Raw genomic sequence first — 23,014 nt, 5'->3', positions numbered from 1 at the left:
ATGGACTATAGGAATGACAGCAACTATGAAGAACGTATTGGGGATGAATCGTAGTTTAAAAACCCAGGTTTGCCTGGCCGGTGTGGCTCAGTGATTGAATGCCAACCCATAAACCAGCAGGTCACAGTTCAATTCCCAGTCAGGGAACATGCCCGGATTGCAGGCTCAATTCCCAGTAGGTAGTGTGGAGTAGGCAGCCTTTAGATGATTCTCTCTCATCATTGAGGTTTCTGTCCCTCTCTCCATCTCCCTTCCTCTCTCTTAAATCAATAAAAAAACATATTTAAAAAAAAAACACAGACAGGTTTGCAAAGAATAGTGCATAAACCTTTTCTATAATGCTGCTTAATATTGATATTGACTCCTCATTCCTGTAGGCTAGAGGGAAATTCAACTTGTTATTTTTAAGGAGAGGTATACACACTGATTACTGCTGAAACTATGTTATCCAACCTGATCAAGATGGTGTATGGAAGACATATTGAAATATCTCTATCCTCTCCCCACCTTCTCTAAATACATAAAAACATTGGATAAAGTGTAAAAAATAATTTAAGCTTTAGTTTTCAAATAGTAGAAAATTGTGATATTTTTTTCTCTTTCTCAAAGAAACTCATCATTGTTTAACTCACACTACAAGGAGAATGACAAATAGACAAACTCTATTTGCAGTGTAACTAGAGACATCTGTAAGCCTGGACTATAACCTATAAGGAGGGACTGCCCAATGTCAAAGTCAAATTGGAATCTACACTAATAAAAGAGAAACATGCAAATCGACTGTACCTCCACTATGCCCACAAGCCATGCCCACCAGCCAATCAGGAGTGAGTATGCAAATTAACCCAACCAAGATGGCTGCAGCCACAGAGTGAGCAGGAGGCTTGGGGTTCCCTGGCAATGGAGGAAGCCAAGCTTCCCGCCACCCCTGGCCGGCCCTGGCCTCCGCTCAAGACTACAAAGTTTCAATTATAGAAGAAAAATAAATCCCAGATACCAGGGCTTCTGCTTGGGTTGCTGGGGGCATGGCTGGCCTGCAAACCACCACAGGCCCCTTGTTCAGGCCGCCCCATGCCCCAAGGGAACCCCCACCCTGATCTGGGACACCCTTCAGGGCAAAACAGCCAGACCCCACCCATGCACCAGGCCTCTATCCTATCTAATAAAAGAGTAATATGCAAATTGACCATCACTCCAACACACAAGATGGCTGCCCCATGTGGTCAAAGATGGATGCCCCATGTGAACACAAGATGGCCACCACAAGATGGCCAGCAGGGGAGGGCAGTTGGGAGGGACCAGGCCTGCAAGGGAGGGCAGTTGTGGGCGATCAGGCCAGCTGGGGAGGGTAGTTGGGAGGGACCAGGCCTGCAAGGGAGGGCAGTTGCAGGGGGACCCAGGCCTGCAGAGGAGGGCAGTTAGGGGTGACCAGGCCTGCAGGGGAAGGTAGTTAGGGGCTATCAGGCTGGCAGGGGAGCAGTTAGGCATCAATCAGGCTGGCAGGGGAGTGGTTAGGGGTGATCAGGCTGGCAGGCAGAAGTGGTTAGGGGAAATCAGGAAGGCAGGCAGGCGAGCAGTTGGGAGCCAGCAGTCCTGGATGGTGAGAGGGATGTCTGGTAGGATCAGGCCTAAACGGGCAGTCGGACATCCCTCGAGAGGTCCCAGATTGAAGAGGGTGCAGGCTGGGCTGAGGGACACACACCCCCATGCACGAATTTCATGCACCGGGCCTTTAGTGTGGTAATAAATGCCTAGGCATGCAGGTATTATACAAAGCAAGAGTGACTTAGCTCTCCAAATAAAGTAGGACAAGCCCTAGTGCAGAACAATGAGAACAGGCAAGGCTGAAATAGAAGCTTTCCTACACCTACTATTTGAGATATTAGGGAAAGTGAAGTTGGACAAGGGCAAATAAGCCATATTTGTGGGAAGAAGTCTATTGGTGAGGAAGAATGGAGGAGATAGACTCTACATTGTAAGCAACCCTGCAGTGCTATCATGGGGGAAAGTAAGGGCTATAAAAACTCACACATATTGTTTCATAAAGAAAATAGCCTCAACTATGGCCCTGCCTCAACCTTCTTGCAAGTATCTTGAAAATAGCTGATTCAGTAGAAACTCAACTCATTCAAAGATGTTTAAAGAAACAAAATATAAATAGCATCTATAAAACAAGAATGGGAGAAAATGTCCAGAACAAAGCACAGAGAGCTATGGAGTTAGAAAATATGAAGAGGAAATTATAAAAAATGAAGGTAGAGTAAGAAGCTTTGATGTTTGTCTGATAGGAGTTTCAGAAACAGAGACTGGAAAGAATGGTGGAGAGGTATTATTCAAAGGGAAAGTGGCTATGTTATGTCTAGGTTGGCAAGATCCAGGTTTGGGGAGATAAGATGTCAGAAATAAGGAACAGCAAGTTTTGAATCTTGTTTCCCTTTCAAGAGTATGAGAATAACCTGTGGACCAATCCTTGGGGATTCTGCCTCAGAATAAGTTTTCTGTCTATTATTATTTAAAAAAAATATTTTTATTGATTTCAGAGGCATAAAGCCACAATGAGAGAGATGATAACATTGATGAGACAAAGATCAGCTGCCTCCTACATACCCCCTCCAGGGATTGAGCCCACAGCAACCCAGGCATGTGCTCTGACCGGGAATTGAACTATGACCTCTCAGTGCATGGGTCGATACTCGACCACTGAGCCACACCGGCTGGGCTATATTTAAGTTTTTTATCCTTCAGGAGGCATGGCATACAAATTGAAAAAATATTATTTGTACATTTAACATTTCTTTCTCCATAATAACCTTCCTCACTTTTCTCTGCTTACAAGCTGATCTTTCGAGTCCCATCTTGGACATCCTAGATGGGATGTCATCCTTGACAACACTCCCTAGTCAAGTGTCAGGGACCCATCTATTATGCTTTCCTAAAATATACTTATCTCCATGATAAAAAATGTCCTCCTACTACCCTGGTCAGTGTGGCTCAGTGAATAGAGCATAGGCCCACACACTGAAGGGTCATTTGTTAGATTCTCAATTAATAGTACATGCAGGAAGCCCTAGCCAGTTTGGCTCAGTGGATAGAGCATAAGCCCACGGACTGAAGGGTCCCGGGTTTGATTTGGGTCAAGGGCATGTACCTTGGTTGTAGGCTCAATCCCCAGGCCCAGGTCAGGGTGCATGTGGGAGGCAATCAATTGATGTGTCTCTCTCACATCAATCTCTCTCTCTCTCCCCCTCCCTTCCACTCTCTCTAAAAATCAATGGAAAAAATACCCTTGGGTAAGGATTAACAACAACAAACAATTGTCCTCCTACTTTGAGGTGGTCGCATCTCAGTCCCTATTTATATATTCTTGAACCACCTATATTTTAGCTTTAGCATTTAGGAGAAGGTAAGAATACACAGAGCTGGGAGAAACCAAGATGGCGGCATAGGTAAGCACCTAGGCTGCTGCCTCGCACAATAATTTCGAAACTACAACTAAAAGACAGAACGGACACCATCCAGAACCACAGGAAAGCTGGCTGAGTGAAAATTTTACAACTAGAAGGAAAGAGAAAAGCTCACAGAGAATTGGAGGTACGGCAAAGGGTCTTTGTGTGCGCAGAGAGGAAGGGCGGCTGAGAGCCTGGCTGACTTTCTCTGGCGGAAGAGGGAAGGAAGCCCCCGACTGCACTGAACCCCAGTTCTGACTGCACTGAACCCCAGTTCCAGGCGAGCCCCTGGGGACCCACGCTCTTAGGGGGGGAATCTGGACTCTCGGGCGGAGACTCGGGAGCCAGGGAAGGCAGAGGTCTGAAGGCGCGTGCGTGCCAGTGCGCACAAAGGCTGCGGAGGTTGCCACAGGCTTTCCCTAGTGGAAGGGAGTCGGAAGCTCCTGACTGCACTGAGCCCCAGTTCTGACTGCACTGAACACCAGTTCCAGGCGAGCCCCTGGGGACCCACGCTCTTGTGGGGGAAATCTGGACTCGCGGGCGGAGACTCGGGAGCCGGGGAAGGCAGAGGTCTGAAGGCGCGTGTGTGCGCGCAAGGGCAAGGCTGACGGGAAGCCAAGACTGTCTGCTCCGCCCTGAGACTCCACCCCATCCAAGCTGAGTACAGAGGCTATTGCAATTTGGCAAGTCTAATCCTATAAGGCTGTCTCCAGCACCGAACTTCTCCCAGCGTAGACACAGCTGATCCTTACAGCCAACTGGCCTGGAGGTCAATTCCTCCCAGTGATACCAACAACAATCAAGACTTCATTACAACAAGGCTGTACACACAGTCCACAAAGGGGTGCACCAAGAGTGTCCACCTCAGGTTAACTGGGGAGGCCGACCCACTGGGCTATATAGGAAACCTAGCACACAAATCTACCCTACCAACTCAGGGAAGCAGTGAAAATGCGGCATCAAAGAAACAGATCACAAACGAAAGAAATGGAGGAAAACAAACGACTGGATATAGAATTCAAAACCACGGTTATAAGGCTTTTCAAGAATATCCTAGAAAAGGCCGATAAATATAACGAGACCCTCGAAGATATGAAAAAGGACCAACTAGAAATTAAACATACACTGACTGAAATAAAAAATACTATACAGAGACCCAAAAACAGACTAGAGGAACACAAGAATCAAGTCAAAGATTTGAAATACAAAGAAGCAAAAAACACTCAACCGAAAAAGCAAAAAGAAAAAAAAAAAATCCAAAAAGTTGAAGATAGTGTAAGAAGACTCTGGGACAACTTCAAGCATACCAACATCAGAATTATGGGTGTGCCAGAAGAAGAGAGAGAGCAAGATATTGAAAACCTATTGGAAGAAATAATGACCGAAAACTTCCCCCACCTGGGGAAAGAAATAGACTTACAAGTCCAGGAAGCGCACAGAACCCCAAACAAAAGGAACCCAAAGAGGACCACACCAAGACACATCATAATTAAAATGCCAAGAGCAAAAGACAAAGAGAGAATATTAAAAGCAGCAAGAGAAAAACAGTTAGTTACCTACAAGGGAGCACCCATACGACTGTCAGCTGATTTCTCAACAGAAACTATGCAGGCCAGACGGGAGTGGCAAGAAATTTTCAATGTGATGAATAGCAAGAACCTACAACCAAGATTACTCTACCCCATTACTCTAGCAAAGCTATCATTCAGAATTGAAGGGCAGATAAAGAGCTTCACAGATAAGAAAAAGCTAAAGGAGTTCATCACCACCAAACCAGTATTATATGAAATGCTGAAAGGTATTCTTAAAGAAGAGGAAGAAGAAAAAAGTAAAGATAAAAATTATGAACAACAAATACATATCTATCAACAAGTGAACCTAAAAATCAAGTGAATTAAAAACCTGAGGAACAGAATAATCTGGTGAATATAATAGAATCAGGGGCATAGAAAGGGAGTGGACTGATAATTCTCAGGGGGAAAGGGGTATGGGGGTTCATGAAGAGACTGGACAAAAATCATACACCTATAGATGAGGACAGTGGGGGGGAGGTAAGGGCAGATGGTGGGGTGGGAACCGGGTGGAGGGGAGCTATGGGGGGAAAAAGGAGAAACAATTGTAATAATCTGAATAAAGATTTATTAATAATAAATAAATAAATAAATAAATAAATAAATAAATAAAGAATACACAGAGCTGGACATGCTATATGCTGGGGACAATGGATGCAGGCATTTCAGAATCTGGGGTGGGTAAGGTCATTTCAGGAATTCTGGCAAAAAACTAGAAAGCAGAGCCCAGAATCTGATAATCCGGGCTGTCAATGATGATTACAAGCTCCTCCACACAGCTAAATCAGACTCGCCCCATGGGATCCCTGAGACCTCAGGAATTTAGTTCTGGTAAAGGTGTGGCCTGTGAGATGAAACTCCAGGTTTGCTTTCAGGGCAGCCCCTCCTTGCTGATTCCAGAGCAGAGACAGGCCTAACCCAAGGACGGTGCTCAGATGAGATAGGATAAGGGTGAGAAAATGGAACAGGAAGGCATTACCACCCTTAGACCTGGGCAACAGAGGTCCCTTTTCATAGGCTCCTACTCTGACCTTCCTCCAGCTATATTCCTGTTTACAAGACAAGGAGTCCATGAGACCAAGGAGCCTAAGCTCTCTCTGACTTTAAATCACATGCCACATGTCCAGGACTCTCAAATTCTCTTCCCAAAAGATTCTGAGCCAACTATAGGGCCTCCATTGCTCTGTAAGCAGCTGTGTGCCCAAAGAGAAGCTGTGTGCAGGTGTGTGTGTGTGTGTGTGTCCAAAGAGAAGCTGTGCGGCTTCCTGTACTGGTATAAAAAGAAAAAAGTTTTAAAATAATTAAAAAATTTTGTTTACTCAAATATATCACTATGTAAGTAAAAAGGCAATCCACATAGTGATAATAGATATTTGGAATATGTGTATCTGATAAAGAACTTATATCTAAAATATGTGAAGAACTCTTGTGAATAAATAAAAAGACAAATTAACAAAAAAAATATTTGCCTTTATGGGCACTTCACAAATGGGGAAATGCAAATGGACAATTAACATCTGAAAATGATGTTATCCACAGTCATCAGACAAATGCAAATTAAAGCCACATTGCAATACTACTGCATACCCACCAGAATGGCTAAAATAAATATAGGGTGTCCCCCCAAAAATGTATACAAACTTTATTTCTTAAAAATAATTATAAAGGCAGTGTTTATTAAAATACATTTCATTTTCAAAATGTAATAGAATCTACAGGTATTGTGTGTATACATTTTTTGGGGATACCCTGTATATCTATACTGTTGATAAAGATATGGGACAAACCTAGGGGCTTTGTAAATTGATACAATCACTTAGAAAAAGTTTGGCATTATATACTATATGCCAATCCTATGATCCACTTCCAGGTGTATAGCCAAGAGAAGTGTGTATATATAGAACAATATGGATAAATCTCACAAATATAAGTTTGACAAAAGAAGCCAGCAACAAGAGTACATGTCACAAAATTTATATAAAATTCAAAAATAGGCAAAACTAATGTTTAGTGTTGGAAGTCATTTAACTGTACAAGTAAGATTCTGCATTTTTCTATATATATGTTATTCATGTAATTTTTCTTAAAGGAAGGCAGGTCCTGGTTGGTGTGGCTCAGTGGTAGAATGTAGGCCTGCGGACCAAAGGGTCATGGGTTCTATTCTTGGTCAAGGGCATGTACCTGGGTTGCAGGTTCTTTTCCTGGTCCTGGTTGGGACACGTGCGAGAGGCAACGAACTGATGTGTTTCTCTCACATTGATGTTTCTCTTTTCTCTTTCTCCCTCACTCTCTTCCACTCTCTCTAAAAATTAATGGGGAAAAATATCCTTGGGTGAGGATTAACAAAAATAAAAATAAAAAAGAGAGTGGAAGGCCTGGATGATATTATGCCATTGACTGAGAAATCTGATTGATCTTCTAATTCTTTGTACTTGACTTCTAGAACACAAAACAAAAAAAGGTAATAACTAGGAGAACAGAAGTTGAAAGTAAAACTTTCAACTGATACATAAAAAAAAAGTGAGTGGAGGGGGGATGTACAACAAAACGTATTTCTTTGGTTGAGTATTCTGTCTTCTGTCTTGGTTCTCTACTAAAGTTTAAATTGTGTTGAAAGTAGTAATAAATGATGATGTTACAAAATTTATTGGATCATTTTCAAAGAAGAGATTATGGTGCTTTTACTTTGGCTGCACCAATTCTCAATTCTTTAGGAGTGGAGTCCACTATCCTGGAGTGGATAGCTAGATAGAGAACTCATTTTAACTGTTCTTTTCCAAAGGTATCTCCCAAAACCTCCTCCAGCTCTGACCAAGGCAACTACATTGAAGTGAATGGTTTGATCACTCAGATACCCTCTAAAGGGCAGATACAAGATATTACTAAGGAGCTACACTGTCTACTGTGTAATGACTGGTTCCGGGATCCACTTATGCTAACCTGTGGCCACAACTTCTGCCAGGCCTGTATTCAAAACTTTTGGAAGCAGCAAGCAAAGGAAACATTCTGCCCTAAATGTAAGATGATGTGTCAATATGCCAATTGTGCATTCAACCTTGTACTGGAGAAGCTGGTAGAGAAGATTAAGGAGCTACCCTTACTCAAGGGCCATCCACAGTGCCCAGAACATGGAGAGAACCTGAAACTGTTCAGTAAGCCAGAAGGGAAGCTGATCTGTTTTCAATGCAAAGATGCTCGGTTGTCTATAGGGCAGTCTAAAGAGTTCCTTCAGATCTCTGACGCTGTCCATTTCTTCATGGTGGGTGAGCCTTGAACAATCTGTTAGGAGAGCTGGGGAAAATATTTTCTGTAGGACTTCTTCTCTCTTCCAATTTCACCCCTTTACTCAGATGATTATTAGAAAGATCAGAATGCTCAGAAAATACCATATATCTTACAATGTTCTTTCTCTAGAGGTGCTAATATAGGAAAGGAGTAGTGGAAAAGATGTAGCCTACTATTCAATTAAGCAAATATTTACCTAAACCCTGCCATGATAGTGCTCTACTAGACACCATGCAGAATGTGAATGCATACAATACTGCTCTTGTTATAAAACTCTTGAAATTTAGTCAAAATGAAAAAAAAAACAACAGAAGTAATTTTAGAGTTTACTATTGAGACCTAAATTTTGTCAAACTAGTAATTCATAAATGTTTAGAATTTCAGAAAAGATTAGAAAAAACTGAAACATTCAGGGGACGTATGGTGAAAGAAAGTTTGAACGTAAAAATCATTTGGATTTGGATGGGCAAAAGGAAGAAATAACTATTCTAAGTGAGAACAATGTGAGTAAAGGTATAGGTAGAACAGTGTAACCAGGGTAGAAAATGTATAGAGTCCTGTTACCTTCCTCAAACCCCTTATAATTTCCTTCACTATTCTTGGAAGAGACAGGAACTATGACATAGGGGAAAGGAAAAGAGCTGGCTTTTTTTCCTGACTTACTAGAGCTTTGGGGGAGATGTCCTTTATGGCCCTTCCTCTCCCAAGTCAGTGTGGGTTGAATTTATGTGTTATTCCCAGGAGGAGTTTAACATCATTAAGGGTCAACTGGAGGCAACCCTGAAGGAACTTCAGTCCCTGAGGAACACGCAGAAAGACGCTATTGCTGCTTACAAGGTGAGGAGCAGGGTAGGAGGTTATGAGATAGAACTAGAATATACCCTCCTTATAACTTTAGCTATTTGGGTGGGAAGGTAACTATACATATAGTGTCAATACACTAAATGAAACTTGAGTTATTAAATTAAAGAATGGACACAGTAGGGTGGAAAGGAACATAGCAGTGGAGTAAGTTCCCTATAGTTGATAAACAGAGAGAGTACACTGGCCTTTCCCTGAATATGCTCTTCCTTTTGATGGTTCAGTTGCTGGGTGATTTTTGTGGGGTTGTGGTTTCTCTGGTCTTTTCTCTTATTTATAGCAAAATAAGAAATTTATCTATGGCAAATCCACTAAAGATAGCTATGTCCAAAGAAATACTTTTCATTTTGAAAATTTCAGTCTGGTGGCTGTATGGAGAATGAATTAAGAGAGATAGTGACAAGAATAATGGTTAGAAGGCTACCACATGACCCCATAGAATGATGATGGTAGCTTGGTCTAGAGAAGCAATGGAGATGGAAAGAACTAAACAGCCTCAGCATATGCTTTGGAGGTTAAAAAAAATAATAATCTGGATAGAGTGATTCATTAGATGTTAGGTGTGAGTGTGGATGTTAAACAGACAGTTGGATATAGAATGAGAAGGAAAAAGAGCCCATGACAGAAAATCAAGTAACTGTAGAACTAACAAGTAAGACTGAGAAATAGTAGTGAAAGGAAAACTAGAAAAGTATGAGCTAGAGGAAGGAGAGAGTTAAGACTATTTTAAGAGTACGATAACAATCATGGGCCATAGAATCCAAGCTAGATAAGAGGGGACATAAAGACAGAAGAAGTCGAAGAAATAGAAATGAAGGGTTCAGTACACAGGTTTCAATAGACCTAAAATTGCAATAAGGATACCTGAGTAAAAAGCTCATTTTAGAAATGGTAAAATTGCTGGGGATGATAAAATCCTCAGTGTAACTAAGAATTAGTAGATAAAGGTAGAAATCATGAGAAATGAGAATAAGGAACCAAGAAGCCAAGATATTCAGATGGCTCACCTATGAGGATGTTGTGATCTTCTAAGAAAAGAGCTGCAAGTATATCAGTTATCAATTTTAGTGCTTCAAACATTTCCCAACTCTTCTTTTTTTTTAAAAAAAAAATGTTGTTGATTTTTTTAGAGAGAGGAAGGGAGAGGGAGAGAGAGAAACATCAATGTGAGAGTGGAACTTCAATCGGCTGCCTCCTGCATGCCTGCAACCTGGGCATGTACCCTGAAAGAGAATCAACAACCTTTCAGTGCATGGGACAATGCCCAACCAACTGAGCCACTCTGGCCAGGGCTCCCATCTCTTCTTATATATTGTCCTGGCAGCAGGAATGCCCTCTCCCCCTGTTCTGATGTTCTGATTTCTCAAGAAGGATATTTCTTTCCATCTCCTTATGACCCCAGTCTAACAGTATCCCTTGGTAGATATTGGCTTATACTTCTGGGTAGGAGAGTATTATCATTCATTCTAGAATGTTTGATTAACCCCAGAGTCTTATTTCATATGGCAATGGTTACCACCTCAGTACTGCAATAGGAACCTGCCAGTCACTTTTGACTATTTCATCCTGAACTGTTAAACTAGCTGAGAAAGATGGAGTAAGTCTCCCCATCTGCCACAAAAAGGGCTCCTTTTAGTATGGTTCAATGTTGATATTGCATTTTAATGCATTCTCCTATTATGGTATTTCCCAAGTTGTGTGAGTATTGGTGGTGTGGGTCCCCATCCCCAAGAGCTAGTCTCAGGAATTACCTTGGTGATGATCATGGAGGTTTCCAGGAAAACAAGCTACATCTGCAGCAACACATCTCCGTGGAGTTTCTAAAGCTGCATCAATTTCTGCATGGCAAAGAAAAGGACATTTTAAATGAGCTCCGGGAAGAGGGGAAAGTCTTGAATGAGGAAATGGAGCTGAATCTGAACCAGCTTCAGGAACAGTATCTCCTAGTCAAGGATATGTTGGTCAGCATCCAGGCACGGATGGAAGAGCAGAACTCCTTCAACTTTCTCAAAGTAAGACTCCATATCAGCATGACTATGGGTACGCTACTAGGGGGAAAAGGGTCAGAAAGGATTTCCCACAATGAGAGGGGGAAAAACCTGCCAGGGGCTGGATGGAGGGAGGCAAAGGGGGAAATGCTGGACATCTGCAATAATGTCAACAATAAAAAAAAAATAAATTTAAAAAATTGTCTGGGAGAAAAGCAGGAAGCTACTTTTGCCATACACTCAATAGAAAGCTTTCCTTTCACCCTCCTAGAAAAGAAGACAATAAAATTCCAATAATAACAGTATGTTTTAATATTTCTTCAGAAAGAACTTTGAAGCTTTATTTCTTAAAAATAAAAATGTTGCAACCCGAGCTGTATTTTTGGCTCTCAGCAATCATACATTGATCTGTTTGAAAAGCTATTAGCCAATCTTTGGTCATTGAAGGTTCAGTTCTAATGTGGCATTGGTTACCACTTCGGCATTCAGCAGTTTAACTAGCCAGAGTAAGGAAAAGTGGCCTTGGGGTGGGAATACCTACTGCAAGCATGTCAACTCAAAGGCTAACACGGGCCAAATAAACAAGGTTTAAGTTTATGTGGGCCGCAAAAAACAAAAGCTTCAATTTTCATAGAAACGTAGGTTTATTTTGATAGAGACATGCTGAATGCAAAGTGCTAAAATAAATGAGTAATTGTTAACATAAAATAATAGAACATTTTAATAAAAATTAATATTTTTTCTTGAACATTAACTTACCAGAATAACTGCACAAATTAACAAGCGTAAAGCAAATAAACCTATTTTTCTTGTTCTCCGAAAGTGAAGTATTTCCTGTTGTGCACACCAAACAAGTCAGTACAATACTAATGACGTGGCAATTGGCTGCTAAAATATTCGCTGCTACTATTAGTGGAGAGAAATGATGCGCCTGCACATAAAGTGCGTAAGGGAAATGAATGCAACACGATTATAGTAATCAGTCATTAGCTAGCGTTGTAGTTCATTATTAATAATTAGAGGCCCAGTGCACGAGAATTTGTGCGCTGTGGGGGGGTCCCTCAGCCCAGCCTGTCCCCTCTCACAGTCCAGGAGCCCTCAGGGGATGACTTATTGATGGCTTAGGCCTACTCCCCAGGAGGCAACTGGGCCGATCAGGGCAAGGCACTGCCCCCATCACACCGCTGCTGCCGCCACTGCCAGCTGCTGGCCCTCCTCCGCCCTCGCAGCTGCAGCAGCTTTGTCCAGAAGGACGTCCAGTCTATCCAGTCTAATTAGCATATTACCCTTTTATTAGTATAGGTTATGCATAACAGGATATTGTAAAAATTAAGTTACAAAATTTTTATTAAAATGTTTCTTACATACCGTTATATTGGCTGGGCCGCAAAAATATTCATTGTGGGCTGCATGTGGCCTGCAGTCTGAGAGTTTGACATGCTTGACCTCCTGTATTCGCCTGAGACTATGGCAGTATAGGGAAATGTAGCCTAACCTTAACTTCTCTCTTATTCTATGTAAAAGGGAGCTAGAAAATAAGAGCAAGATAAGACCAGTTTATCTTGGGTTAGATGAAGGATGCAGATCAGAAAAGACATATGGAGTATGAGAGGTGGCGATGGAATGGGGACCATCTGCACAGGGTCCCAGTATTGACAATCAAATCACAGTGATGGCCAGTATCACCAAAGAAATTTCTGCAGTTGATGAATAGGCATCTAACTTCTCTATTTCTCTTTTCCTATTCTAGGACATCACACCTTTCTTAGATAGGTAAGTGGTATTTCCATATGGTATTATTACCCTATCTTCAGTCCCCAGAGGATATCTAAAATAAATTATTTATGTCCCTTGCAGCTTGGAGAAAGGAATAAAAGTGCTGACACCCAGAGAGCTTATCTCCAGAAAGCTGAACTTGGGTCTGTACAAAGGTCCCATCCAGTACATGATGTGGAGGGAAATGCAGTCCATTATCTCTCCAGGTATCAGTGGGTAGCAGCTATTGGTTCCTGGGGCTGCTAATGTATGTTTCATCTGTGGGACCTCTTCTGTGGCCCTAATTAATACTTTAGAGTCTGGGGCAGGGGGAAGAGTAGAGTTTAGCAAAAGAAAGCTAATTGGTATGACTAAATTTCCTCTGGTACCATGAATTAAGAATTTATGGCTTTTTACTGGTAAATAAAGTCTAATGTCAGAATTACCTCTCAGCCTATGATTTTAATTTTTCTGTCAAATATGACAACTAATATTTTATACTGTTTTGCTAAATCAGTTATATAAATCCCTGGAACTTTTCTGCCCTGAAGGAGTTTATTGTATATACTCTTTGAATGTAATAGGGTCTTTATAGGTCCTTTTTGTTTGATGTTCATAAAATGGAGTATAATATCTTAGGAGATTGTTTAGAGATCTTCAGTGCTTAAAACAAACAAACAAACAAACAAAAAACAAAAAAACACATACCAAAACCCCAATAATTTTAATAGGTGTGCCTAATATGAACTCTAAGTTTTTATCATCCTGCAGATACCAAAGAATTGAGCAGGACAAAAGAACACAAATGGTATTTCAAGAACATAAAATTCTAAATAAAAATCTTTATATGAATACAAAGTTCTACAAGATTTTTATAGAATTTACATAGGTTCATTATTATTAGTAGTTACTGACTTAATGAAAATCACAAATCTATCCCTGTTAACAATTTTTCCAGATCATTGACAACAAATAAATCAGCTTTACTAAGACATAATTAACATAGAATAAAATCATCATTTAAAATTTTATTGGTGTGACATTGGTTAATAAAATTATTTAGGTTTCAAGTGTACAATTCTATAATACATTTTACTGTATTCACCACACTAGTCAAGTCTCCTTCCGTCACCATTTATTCCCCCTTTATTCTCTTCTACTTCCCTCAACCCCCATTTCCCTCTGGTGATCACCATACTGTTGTCTGTGCCCATCAGTAGATGAGTGGATAAGAAAGATGTGTTACATTTACACAATGGAATACTACTCAGTTGTAAAAAAAAAAAAAAAAAAAAAAAAAAAGGAAACCTTACCTTTTGCAACAGCGTGGAAGGACCTTAACAGTATTATGCTAAGTAAAATAAGCCAGTCAAAGAAACACAAATACCATATGATTTCACTTATATGTGGAATCTAATGAACAAAATAAACAAACAAAATAGAAATAGATTCATAGATATAGAGAACAGACTGACAGCTGTCAGAGGGGAGGGTGCTGGGGGACTGAGTGAAAAAGGTGAAGGTATTAAGCAAAAAAACCCCAAACCCTCATAGATATAAACTCATCACTTTAAAGTGTACAATTTGATGAGCTTTGACAAATATATATGCTTATGTAAACATCTGTAAAATCAAGATATAAAAAATTTCTATCATCCTAAAAAGTTCCTGTGTATCACTTTGCAGTCAATCCCTTCTTGTACCCCTAACCCCTGAGAGTCACTAAATCTGCTTTTTCCCACTTGTGTCTTTTCTAAAATCTCATATAAGTGGAATTATATATTCTGTAGTCTTTTGTGTCTGGCTTTTTTCACTTAGAATAATGCTTTCTGAGATTCACCTATGTTGTTGCATGTATCAGTAATCATGTTTTATGAATACATTGCAATTTGCATATTCATTCACCAATTGATGGACATTTGTGTAGTTTCTAATTTATGGCTTTTATCAATAAATTTACGTAAACATTTTTTTTTTTTTACAAATCTTTGTGTTTTAATTTCTTTGGGGCAAATACAGCTGCCTGTTTTATAAGCAAAGTTTTATTTGAACACATCACAAGCACATAAAAATAAAAGACATAGTTTCTGCTCCCAAGAGACTGGAATACAAATTTAGAGTTTGCAGTAGCCATCTAGGTGAAAAATTATTAATATCTAAGCCAAAGGCATGCGAGAGACTAGAAAATAAAGAATGATTCCAGCCGAAACCGGTTTGGCTCAGTGGATAGAGCGTCGGCCTGCGGACTGAAGGGTCCTGGGTTCGATTCCGGTCAAGGGCATGTACCTTGGTTGCGGGCACATCCCCAGTGGGAGGTGTGCAGGAGGCAGCTGATCGATGTCTCTCTCTCATCGATGTTTCTAGCTCTCTATCCCTCTCCCTTCCTCTCTGTAAAATATTAATAAAACATATTAAAAAAAAAAAAAAGAATGATTCCAGAGAAGAATTCCAGGAGTGATTTGGATGAGGTAGTAGTGAAGTGAATAGTGATTTGGATGAGGTAGTAGTGAAGTGAATAGATCACTCATTTGAGAAGTTTCACTAAGTAGGGAAGATGTGAGTGTGGGAAACAGATTAAAAAGAGGACTATTCCATGTTCATGGATTGGATGAATTAATATCATTAAAATGTCCATATTACCCAAAGTAATCTATAGATTCAACATGATTCCTATTAAAATACCAATGGCATATTTCACAGATCTAGAAAAAATATTTCAAAAATTTATATGGAACCAAAAAGGAAAGCTGAATAGCCTCAGCAATCTTAAGAAAAAAGAACAAAGTTGGAGGTATCACAATATCTGATATCAAACTATACTATAAGACCACTGTAATCAAAACAGCCTGGTACTAGCATAAGAACAGGCATATAGATCAATGGAACAGAACAGGGAGCCCAGAAGTCAACCCACACCTTTAACGCCAATTAATATTTTACAAAAGAGGCAAGAAAATACAATAAAGTAAAGAAAGTCTCTTCAATAAATGGTGCTGGGGGAAAATGGACAGGTACATGCAAAAAAAATGAAACTAGACTGCCCTGGCTGTTGTGGCTCAGTTGGTTGGGCATCGTCTGTGCACCAAAAGGTTGCCAGTTGATTTCCAGTCAGGGCACATATCCAGGTTGCAGGCTTGATCACTGATCAAGGGTGTGAGGGAGGTAGCTAAATGATGTTTTCCTCTCACATCGACATTTCTCTCTCTTCCTCTCCCTTCCTGTCTCCTTAAAAATCTACAAAAAAAAATCTTAAAAAAAAGAAACTAGACCACCAACTTACACCATACACAAGAATAAACTCAAAATGGATAAAATACTTAAATGTAAGTAATAAAACCATAAAAATCCTGGAAGAAAACAGAGGCAGTAAAATCCCAGATGTTTCTCATAGCAATATATATAATATAAAAGCCAGGGGCCATCATGACCGAAACAACCAGACGAACGACCGAACAGCAGGCTGCATGGGGCGACCAGGCCAGCCAGCAGGGGGGTTAGTGAGGGATGACCAAATGACTGAACAGCAGGCTGCATGGGGCAACCAGGCCAGCGGGGTAGGGGGGGGGCAGTTGGGGGCGACCAGGCCAGCAGGGGGGGCAGTAAGGGGTGACCAGGCCAGCAGGGGGGGCAGTAAGGGGTGACCAGGCCAGTGGGGGGGGGCAGTTGGGGGCAACCAGTCTGGCAGGGGGGGCAGTTAGGGGCATTCAGGCAGGCAGGCAGGTGAGCAGTTAGGAGCCAGCAGTCCTGAATTGTGAGAGGGATGTCCTGGATTGGAGAGGGTGCAGGCTGGGCTGAGGGGACCCCCCGTGCATGAATTTCATGCACCAGGCCATATATATATATATTCCTCACCTTGAGGATATTTTTTGTATTGGTTTTTTTCTTAGAGACAGTGGGAGGGAGGGAGGAGGGGGAGACAGAAACATTGACATGAGAGACACATCAATTGATTGCCTCCTGCACCCCCTTGACTGGGAATTGAACCTGAGACCCTCTGGTCCATAGGCCGAACTCTACCACTGAGAAAAACTGGCCAGTGCTCATAGCAACATTTTTTGCTAATATATCTCCTAGAGCAAGGGAAAAAACAATAAACAAACTGAATTACTAAACTGAAAAGCTTCTATACAGCAAAAGAAACCATCAACAAAATCAAACTGGAACCCACTATATGGGAGAACATATTTGCCAATGATACATCTGATAAGGGGTTAATTTCCAAAATATATAAAGAACTTGTAAAACTCAACACCAGAAAGACAAACAATCCAATTTAAAAATGGGCAAAGAATCTGAATAGAAATTGGCACACAGATGGCCAATAGACATATGAAAAATGTTCAACATTATTAATCATCAGAGAGATGCAAATTAAAGCACAAGATACCACCTCACACATGCCAGAATGGCTACCACCAATAAATCAACAAACAACAAGTGCTGGTGAGGATGAGGAGAATAGGGAACCCTAATGCACTGGTGGTGGGAATGCAGACTGGTGCAGCCACTGTGGAAAATAGTATGAAGTTTTGACTCAGCAATCCTACTTCTGGGAATATATCCTAGGAACCCTGAAACACCAATCAGAAGGAATATATGCACCCCTATGTTCATAGCAGTATTATTTACAATAGCCAAGATCTGGAAACAGCCCAAGTGCCCATTAGTAGATGACTGGATAAAAAAAAGAAAAGCTGTGTTATATTTACACAAGGGAATACTATGTGACTATAAAAAGAAGGAACTCCTACCTTTTTTGACAGCATGGGTAGACCTGGAGATTATTATGTTAAGTGAAATAAATCAGGCAGAGAAAGACAAATACCATACGTTCTCACTTACATGTGGAATCTAATGGACAAAATAAACTGACAAACAAAATAGAAACAGCAGCATGGATACATGGAATAGAGTGACAGTTATCAGAGGGGAGGGTAGTTGGGGGAACAGGATGAAAGAAGGTGATGGGATTTGCCAAAGAACATATATGCATAATCCATAGACACAGACAGCAGTGTGGTGATGGCCAGATGCAAGAGGGCGTGGGGCCTGGGTGGAAGTGGGAAAAGAGGGGGGAAATGAAGACAGCTGTAATAGTTTCAACAATAAAAATAAAGTTTAAAAAAAGCATACCGAGGGAAGCAGCCTGCAGAAAGGCAGAAATCAACGCTATCAGAAAGGGGATGATTGGTGGAAATAGGGGAGAGTGAGTGAGATCTAAAGAGAGAGTGAGTACTCTTTTTCTAAAATCCCTACTTTCTTGATTTTGGACCTTTTTATCAGATTGTTGCCTCTCTCTGGAATGCACAACAAGGTCTAATTTGAGTCTCATTCATTCAGTCATACAGTCATTCAGTCAATCACTTTCCAATAAGTATTGCCAGCCACTTTTCAAATACCTACCATGTAGGATAAAGTAGTGATCAAGACAGATGTAACCTGTGCCTCACAGAGTGTACAGTCTAGAATAATACTTCTTAAATGTTGGCCTCAGGACCCTGTAACACTCTAAAACTTACTGAGGACCCCAAAGGACTTTTGATTCTGTGATTTATAGCTGTCAATATTTATGTATTAGAAATTAAAATTAGGAAAACTTTAAAATACCCATTTAAAAATAACAATGAACTTATTATATGTGAACATAAACAATGTATTACTATGAAAAAAGGCCTATACATTTCAAAACCTAAAATATTAGTGAGTGACATTGTTTTATAATTTTGCCAATCTCTTTATTGTGTGACTTAATAAAAGACAGCAGGATTCTAAAAATAAAAAAATAAAAAGAACGAGGGGGACTGGTGGAATAGAAGTTTGAAGAGGGAGTTGAAGGCTGTTGTGAGGAACTGGAGATGATCTGATTTGTGAAATACAGGAATTCTGGGCAGTGCTGATAGTCAAGCATAAAGTAGAAATAATGAATCTGTTGTGGTATCTATATGTATAATTTTGTGATTTTTTTTTCCTTCAGTGGTCAGGAATTAGGATGTGAATTTGAATAGCTGGATAGACCCAGAGTTGGAGAGTTGCTTAGCAGGTGCTGCAGAAAATAAAATGAAAGTGTTGAAGTTATTGGTAACAAAGCTGCCATTGCTAAACAGTTTAGGAAAGGATGTAAAGCCAGGAAGTACATAGCTTGGGCTAATAAGGAGAAATCAGGGACTAGATTAATGAAGTGAGGCAATGGTTGTAGGGGAAAATGAGATTGAGAAAGCTCAAAAAATAAGACAAGGGAATATCTGAGCTTAAGATTTTAGAGAATGAACAGTTCCTGATGACTATAACGTCCAGAATATGGTCATTGACATGGACAGCTGAAATGCAGTCAAAAGTCACTAACTGGGACTGTTCCCCCAACTACCCTCCCCTCTGATAGCTGCCACTCTATTCCATGTAGATCCATAAGCAGTAAAATCACTTGGGATGATGGGCTGGATCCATAGGCAGTAAAATCACTTGGGATGATGGGCTGGATTTGGCTTAAGTAAAGTTAATCCAAAGTGCTGCGAGTATAATAGGAAGTTTGTACATGATAGCCTCAGAGATTGAGGGTAATATGAAATTGAATGGCAAAAGCCTCAAGTGGAAAGTGATTATTATTTTTTTTTTTTTACATAAGGATGAGGAGCAGAGTACGGAGCTGGAAGTGGCAGTGGTGGCTATTGGATCACTGGCATCTGAATTTAGAAAATAAATAATCTTTTGAACTTTTGGAATCTGTATTTCTGGAGGAAGAACCAGCCAGGTTTCTGTTAGAGTAAGGAGGTGATGAGAGAATTCTGTGAACTGAGGATGCAGGAGAGTTAATTAGCAAGGGAGTTAGTTCCAAAGGGCAGAGTGGAAAGGTTTGATGGGAGGAGTGGGAAGATGGGTGAAAGCAGAGGAAGTAAAGAACACAATAATGGGGACAAGAGCATGTTAGAGGATAAGTCATTGGAGGGGTCTATATTCTGGATAACAGGAATATGAGGCATGGTGGATTTAGTTGGTGCCAAGGTTTCAATTAGAACCTTGAAGTTCACTTATTTTTTTAACAAACAGTTACTTGAACACCTAAGAACAGTTCCAAATTTTGAAGATATATGAGGAAACAAAACAGATGATGTCCCTGCCCTACCAGAGATTACATTCTAGTGGAGGAGATGGACAATAAACAAATAAATGATTTCACATAGTGATAACCATTGTGAAGAAAATAAAGCAAGGTACACTCAGTAAATATTCATTAAAAAAATATAAAGTAGAATAATAGTCCAAAAGTGATGGATGGATGAACATGCTATTTTTTAAAATATATTTTTATTGATTTCAGAGAGGAAAGGAGAGGGAGAGAGAGAGATAGAAACATCAACGATGAGAGAATCATTGATTGGCTGCCTCCTGCACACCCCTCACTGGGGATTGAGCCCGCAACCTGGGCATGTGCCCTTAACTGGAATTGAACCTGGGACCCTTCAGTCTGCAGGCCGACACTCTCTCCACTGAGCCAAACCAGCCAGGGCTGAACATGCTATTTTATATAGAATGGCCAGAGAAAACCTCTCTGAGAAGGTAACTCCCCCATCCTTACATTTTATTGTGGAAATTTCTAAACATACAGAAAAGTTTAAAGAATTTTACGATGAATACTCCTATACCGACCTAGATTCTATCATTAACATTTTACTGAACGTGCATGAACAAAGGCCTAAATAATGTAAAAGGAGTGAACCATATGGGGGAAAAGTGTTTGGGAACAAGAAAAAGCCCTGAAGTATGAATGAGATTGGTATGTTCAAGGACCAGCCAAAAGGCAAAGGTGATTGGACCAAAGTAAATAAGGGCAATGTGGTGTCAGATGAGGTCAGAGAGGTGGTCATGTAGTTCTTGTGTGCTCTGTAGCATAAGAGTGTCTTGAGTAGGAGAAATGGATAAGCTCATTCAAGTTGTGGCAGAATAGGTTGCAGATGGGCAAGAGTGGAAAGAGAACAGTTAAAAAGTTATTGCAGTCGTGCCAGGGCAGTGGTATTTATGGAAGTTATTTGTTTATATATTCTGAGTAGGCTCAGAATATATTTTAAAGGTGGAGCTGACAAAACTTACTGTGGGACTGAATATGGCATGAGAAGAAAAGAGAGGACACAACACTGACTCCTAGGAAATCGTCAGAGCCTTGCAGACTGAGCTAGCTGGTGGTGTCAGAAGCTTGGTGACAAGAGCAGACTGGGGCTCTAAATAGGTTGGAAAGAAATCTTTATACCTTCAGAAAAATCCTAGTCTTCACAGTGGGAAGAGTAACAACCCAAGGTGGATAGGGATATGTGAAGAAGAGGATTCAAACTGTATTGAAAAATTCAGAATTCTTCAGTCTCATGTTAGAAAAAGAATCCCTGGGATAACGGAAAAGACTCAGGCCTTTCTGAGAAGAGAAAGTTGGACTGGATTGATCTTGCTTCTGAGGATAAATAAACCCATTAACAACAAATCTATATATGCATCTGTGTCCATGGTGTGAACATACATCATTTTTGTTTTCTTTGTGAAAATTTGTGCCAATGTTCAGTTATCTCTTACCTAGAATTTGTGCCATCTTTTTGCTGGTATATTTCCAACCTCTCTTTATTTAGAAATTCTTTTTTATCCTGCTGCCCACCGATTTGTCTAAACCAATGCTTGTTAAATTCCCTGTGATAAACTTACACAACATTATTTGTTATTATAAATAAAACTGGTGGAATGAAACACCAGTTTTTAAAATCTCAACCTGTTATGGACTGATATGTTTGTAGACACAATATAAATTAATTACTTGAAAAAGTCGAATTAAGTAACAGTTTTAAGTGGAATTAAGTTAAGCCCAGTTTTTTTATTATTAGCTTCAACTGACATAAAATTATTGTCTGATTGCTATGAACATTTCTAAGAGCTCACTCCTGATTTCTGTACTATCTTCTCCAAAACTGGTAACCACATAGATTATGGACCTCATTCTGATTAGCAGTGGCCTAAAGCATTCTAGATTTCAAAAGTCTCTTTACCTAAGAAACCAAATATAAACTTTTCATCATTGTCCTCTAAAGTCTCTATCAGTTAGCTCGGTCTTGACTGACTATAACAGGCAAGCCCTTATGTTATCTCCCACATAAGCTATTGTTTTTAACCCATTGTTTTTTGCCTCTGTTTACCCAAAGCATCCTGAATACATTTCATAGATGTTATGTCACAATGGAAATATTTATTGTCCTAAGAAAGCTTTCCTAGGACAAATTTACCTAAGTGTTACCTCTTCAGCATTTGTATTTTCTGACACTCGTACAGATTTATATTATTTGTATTGTTTTCTTTATTAGAGAATGAATTGCTTCAGAGTACAGTCTAATTTTTATCACAAATATAAAAATGTCTAGAATATAGCCACATAGACACCAAAACAGTAACGAGTATATATAAGTAATTACCTGCCTAAGAATATATGTGCATGGGGAGATAAGTTATTGGTGTTTATGTAAATACTGACTTCTGCTATGGGAATATGCATTCACCCCTTTTCTCCCATGCCCTGCTTTCTCTTATTTTCTTCCTAGGCTTATTTCCATTAACTCTGGACCCTAAAACAGCGCACCCAAATTTGGTGCTGTCCAAAAACCGAACCAGTGTGTGGCATGGTGACATTAAGCAGGTAATGCCCGATGATCCAGAGAGGTTTGACTCAAGTGTAGCTGTGCTGGGCTCAAAAGGCTTCACATCTGGAAAATGGTACTGGGAAGTAGAAGTAGCAAAGAAGACAAAGTGGACAGTTGGCGTTGTCAGAGAATCCATCATTCGGAAAGGCAGCTGTCCTCTAACTCCTGAGCAAGGATTCTGGCTTTTAAGACTAAGGAACCAAAATGATCTAAAGGCTCTGGATTTGCCTTCTTGCAGTGTGAAGCTGACTAACAACCTTGACAAGGTGGGCATATACTTAGATTATGAAGGAGGGCAGGTGTCCTTCTATAATGCTAAAACCATGACCCACATTTACACCTTCAGTAGTACTTTCATGGAGAAACTTTATTCCTACTTCTGCCCTTGCCTTAATGATGGTGGGGAGAATAAAGAACCACTGCATATCGTGCAGCCACAGTAA

The 23,014-nt window shown here is 40.3% G+C and overlaps 1 protein-coding gene across 1 annotated transcript; it reads left to right on the top strand.

The window, feature by feature from the left end:
• Positions 1-7,949: 7,949 nt before the first annotated feature.
• TRIM69 (tripartite motif containing 69) lies at positions 7,950-23,014 on the top strand (the record flags this gene model as incomplete). Its single annotated transcript, XM_080668788.1, has 5 exons — positions 7,950-8,276; positions 10,858-11,175; positions 12,902-12,924; positions 13,009-13,133; positions 22,473-23,014. 5 exons carry the CDS (start codon positions 7,950-7,952, stop codon positions 23,012-23,014), a joined length of 1,335 nt encoding a protein of 444 aa, XP_080524914.1.

This window comes from Plecotus auritus (genome assembly GCF_963455305.1).
Source record: "Plecotus auritus genome assembly, chromosome: 1".
NCBI classification, from domain to species: Eukaryota; Metazoa; Chordata; class Mammalia; order Chiroptera; family Vespertilionidae; genus Plecotus; species Plecotus auritus.
The sequence above is the reverse complement of the archived record's forward strand: the minus strand, read 5'-3'. Positions and strand labels throughout refer to the sequence as shown.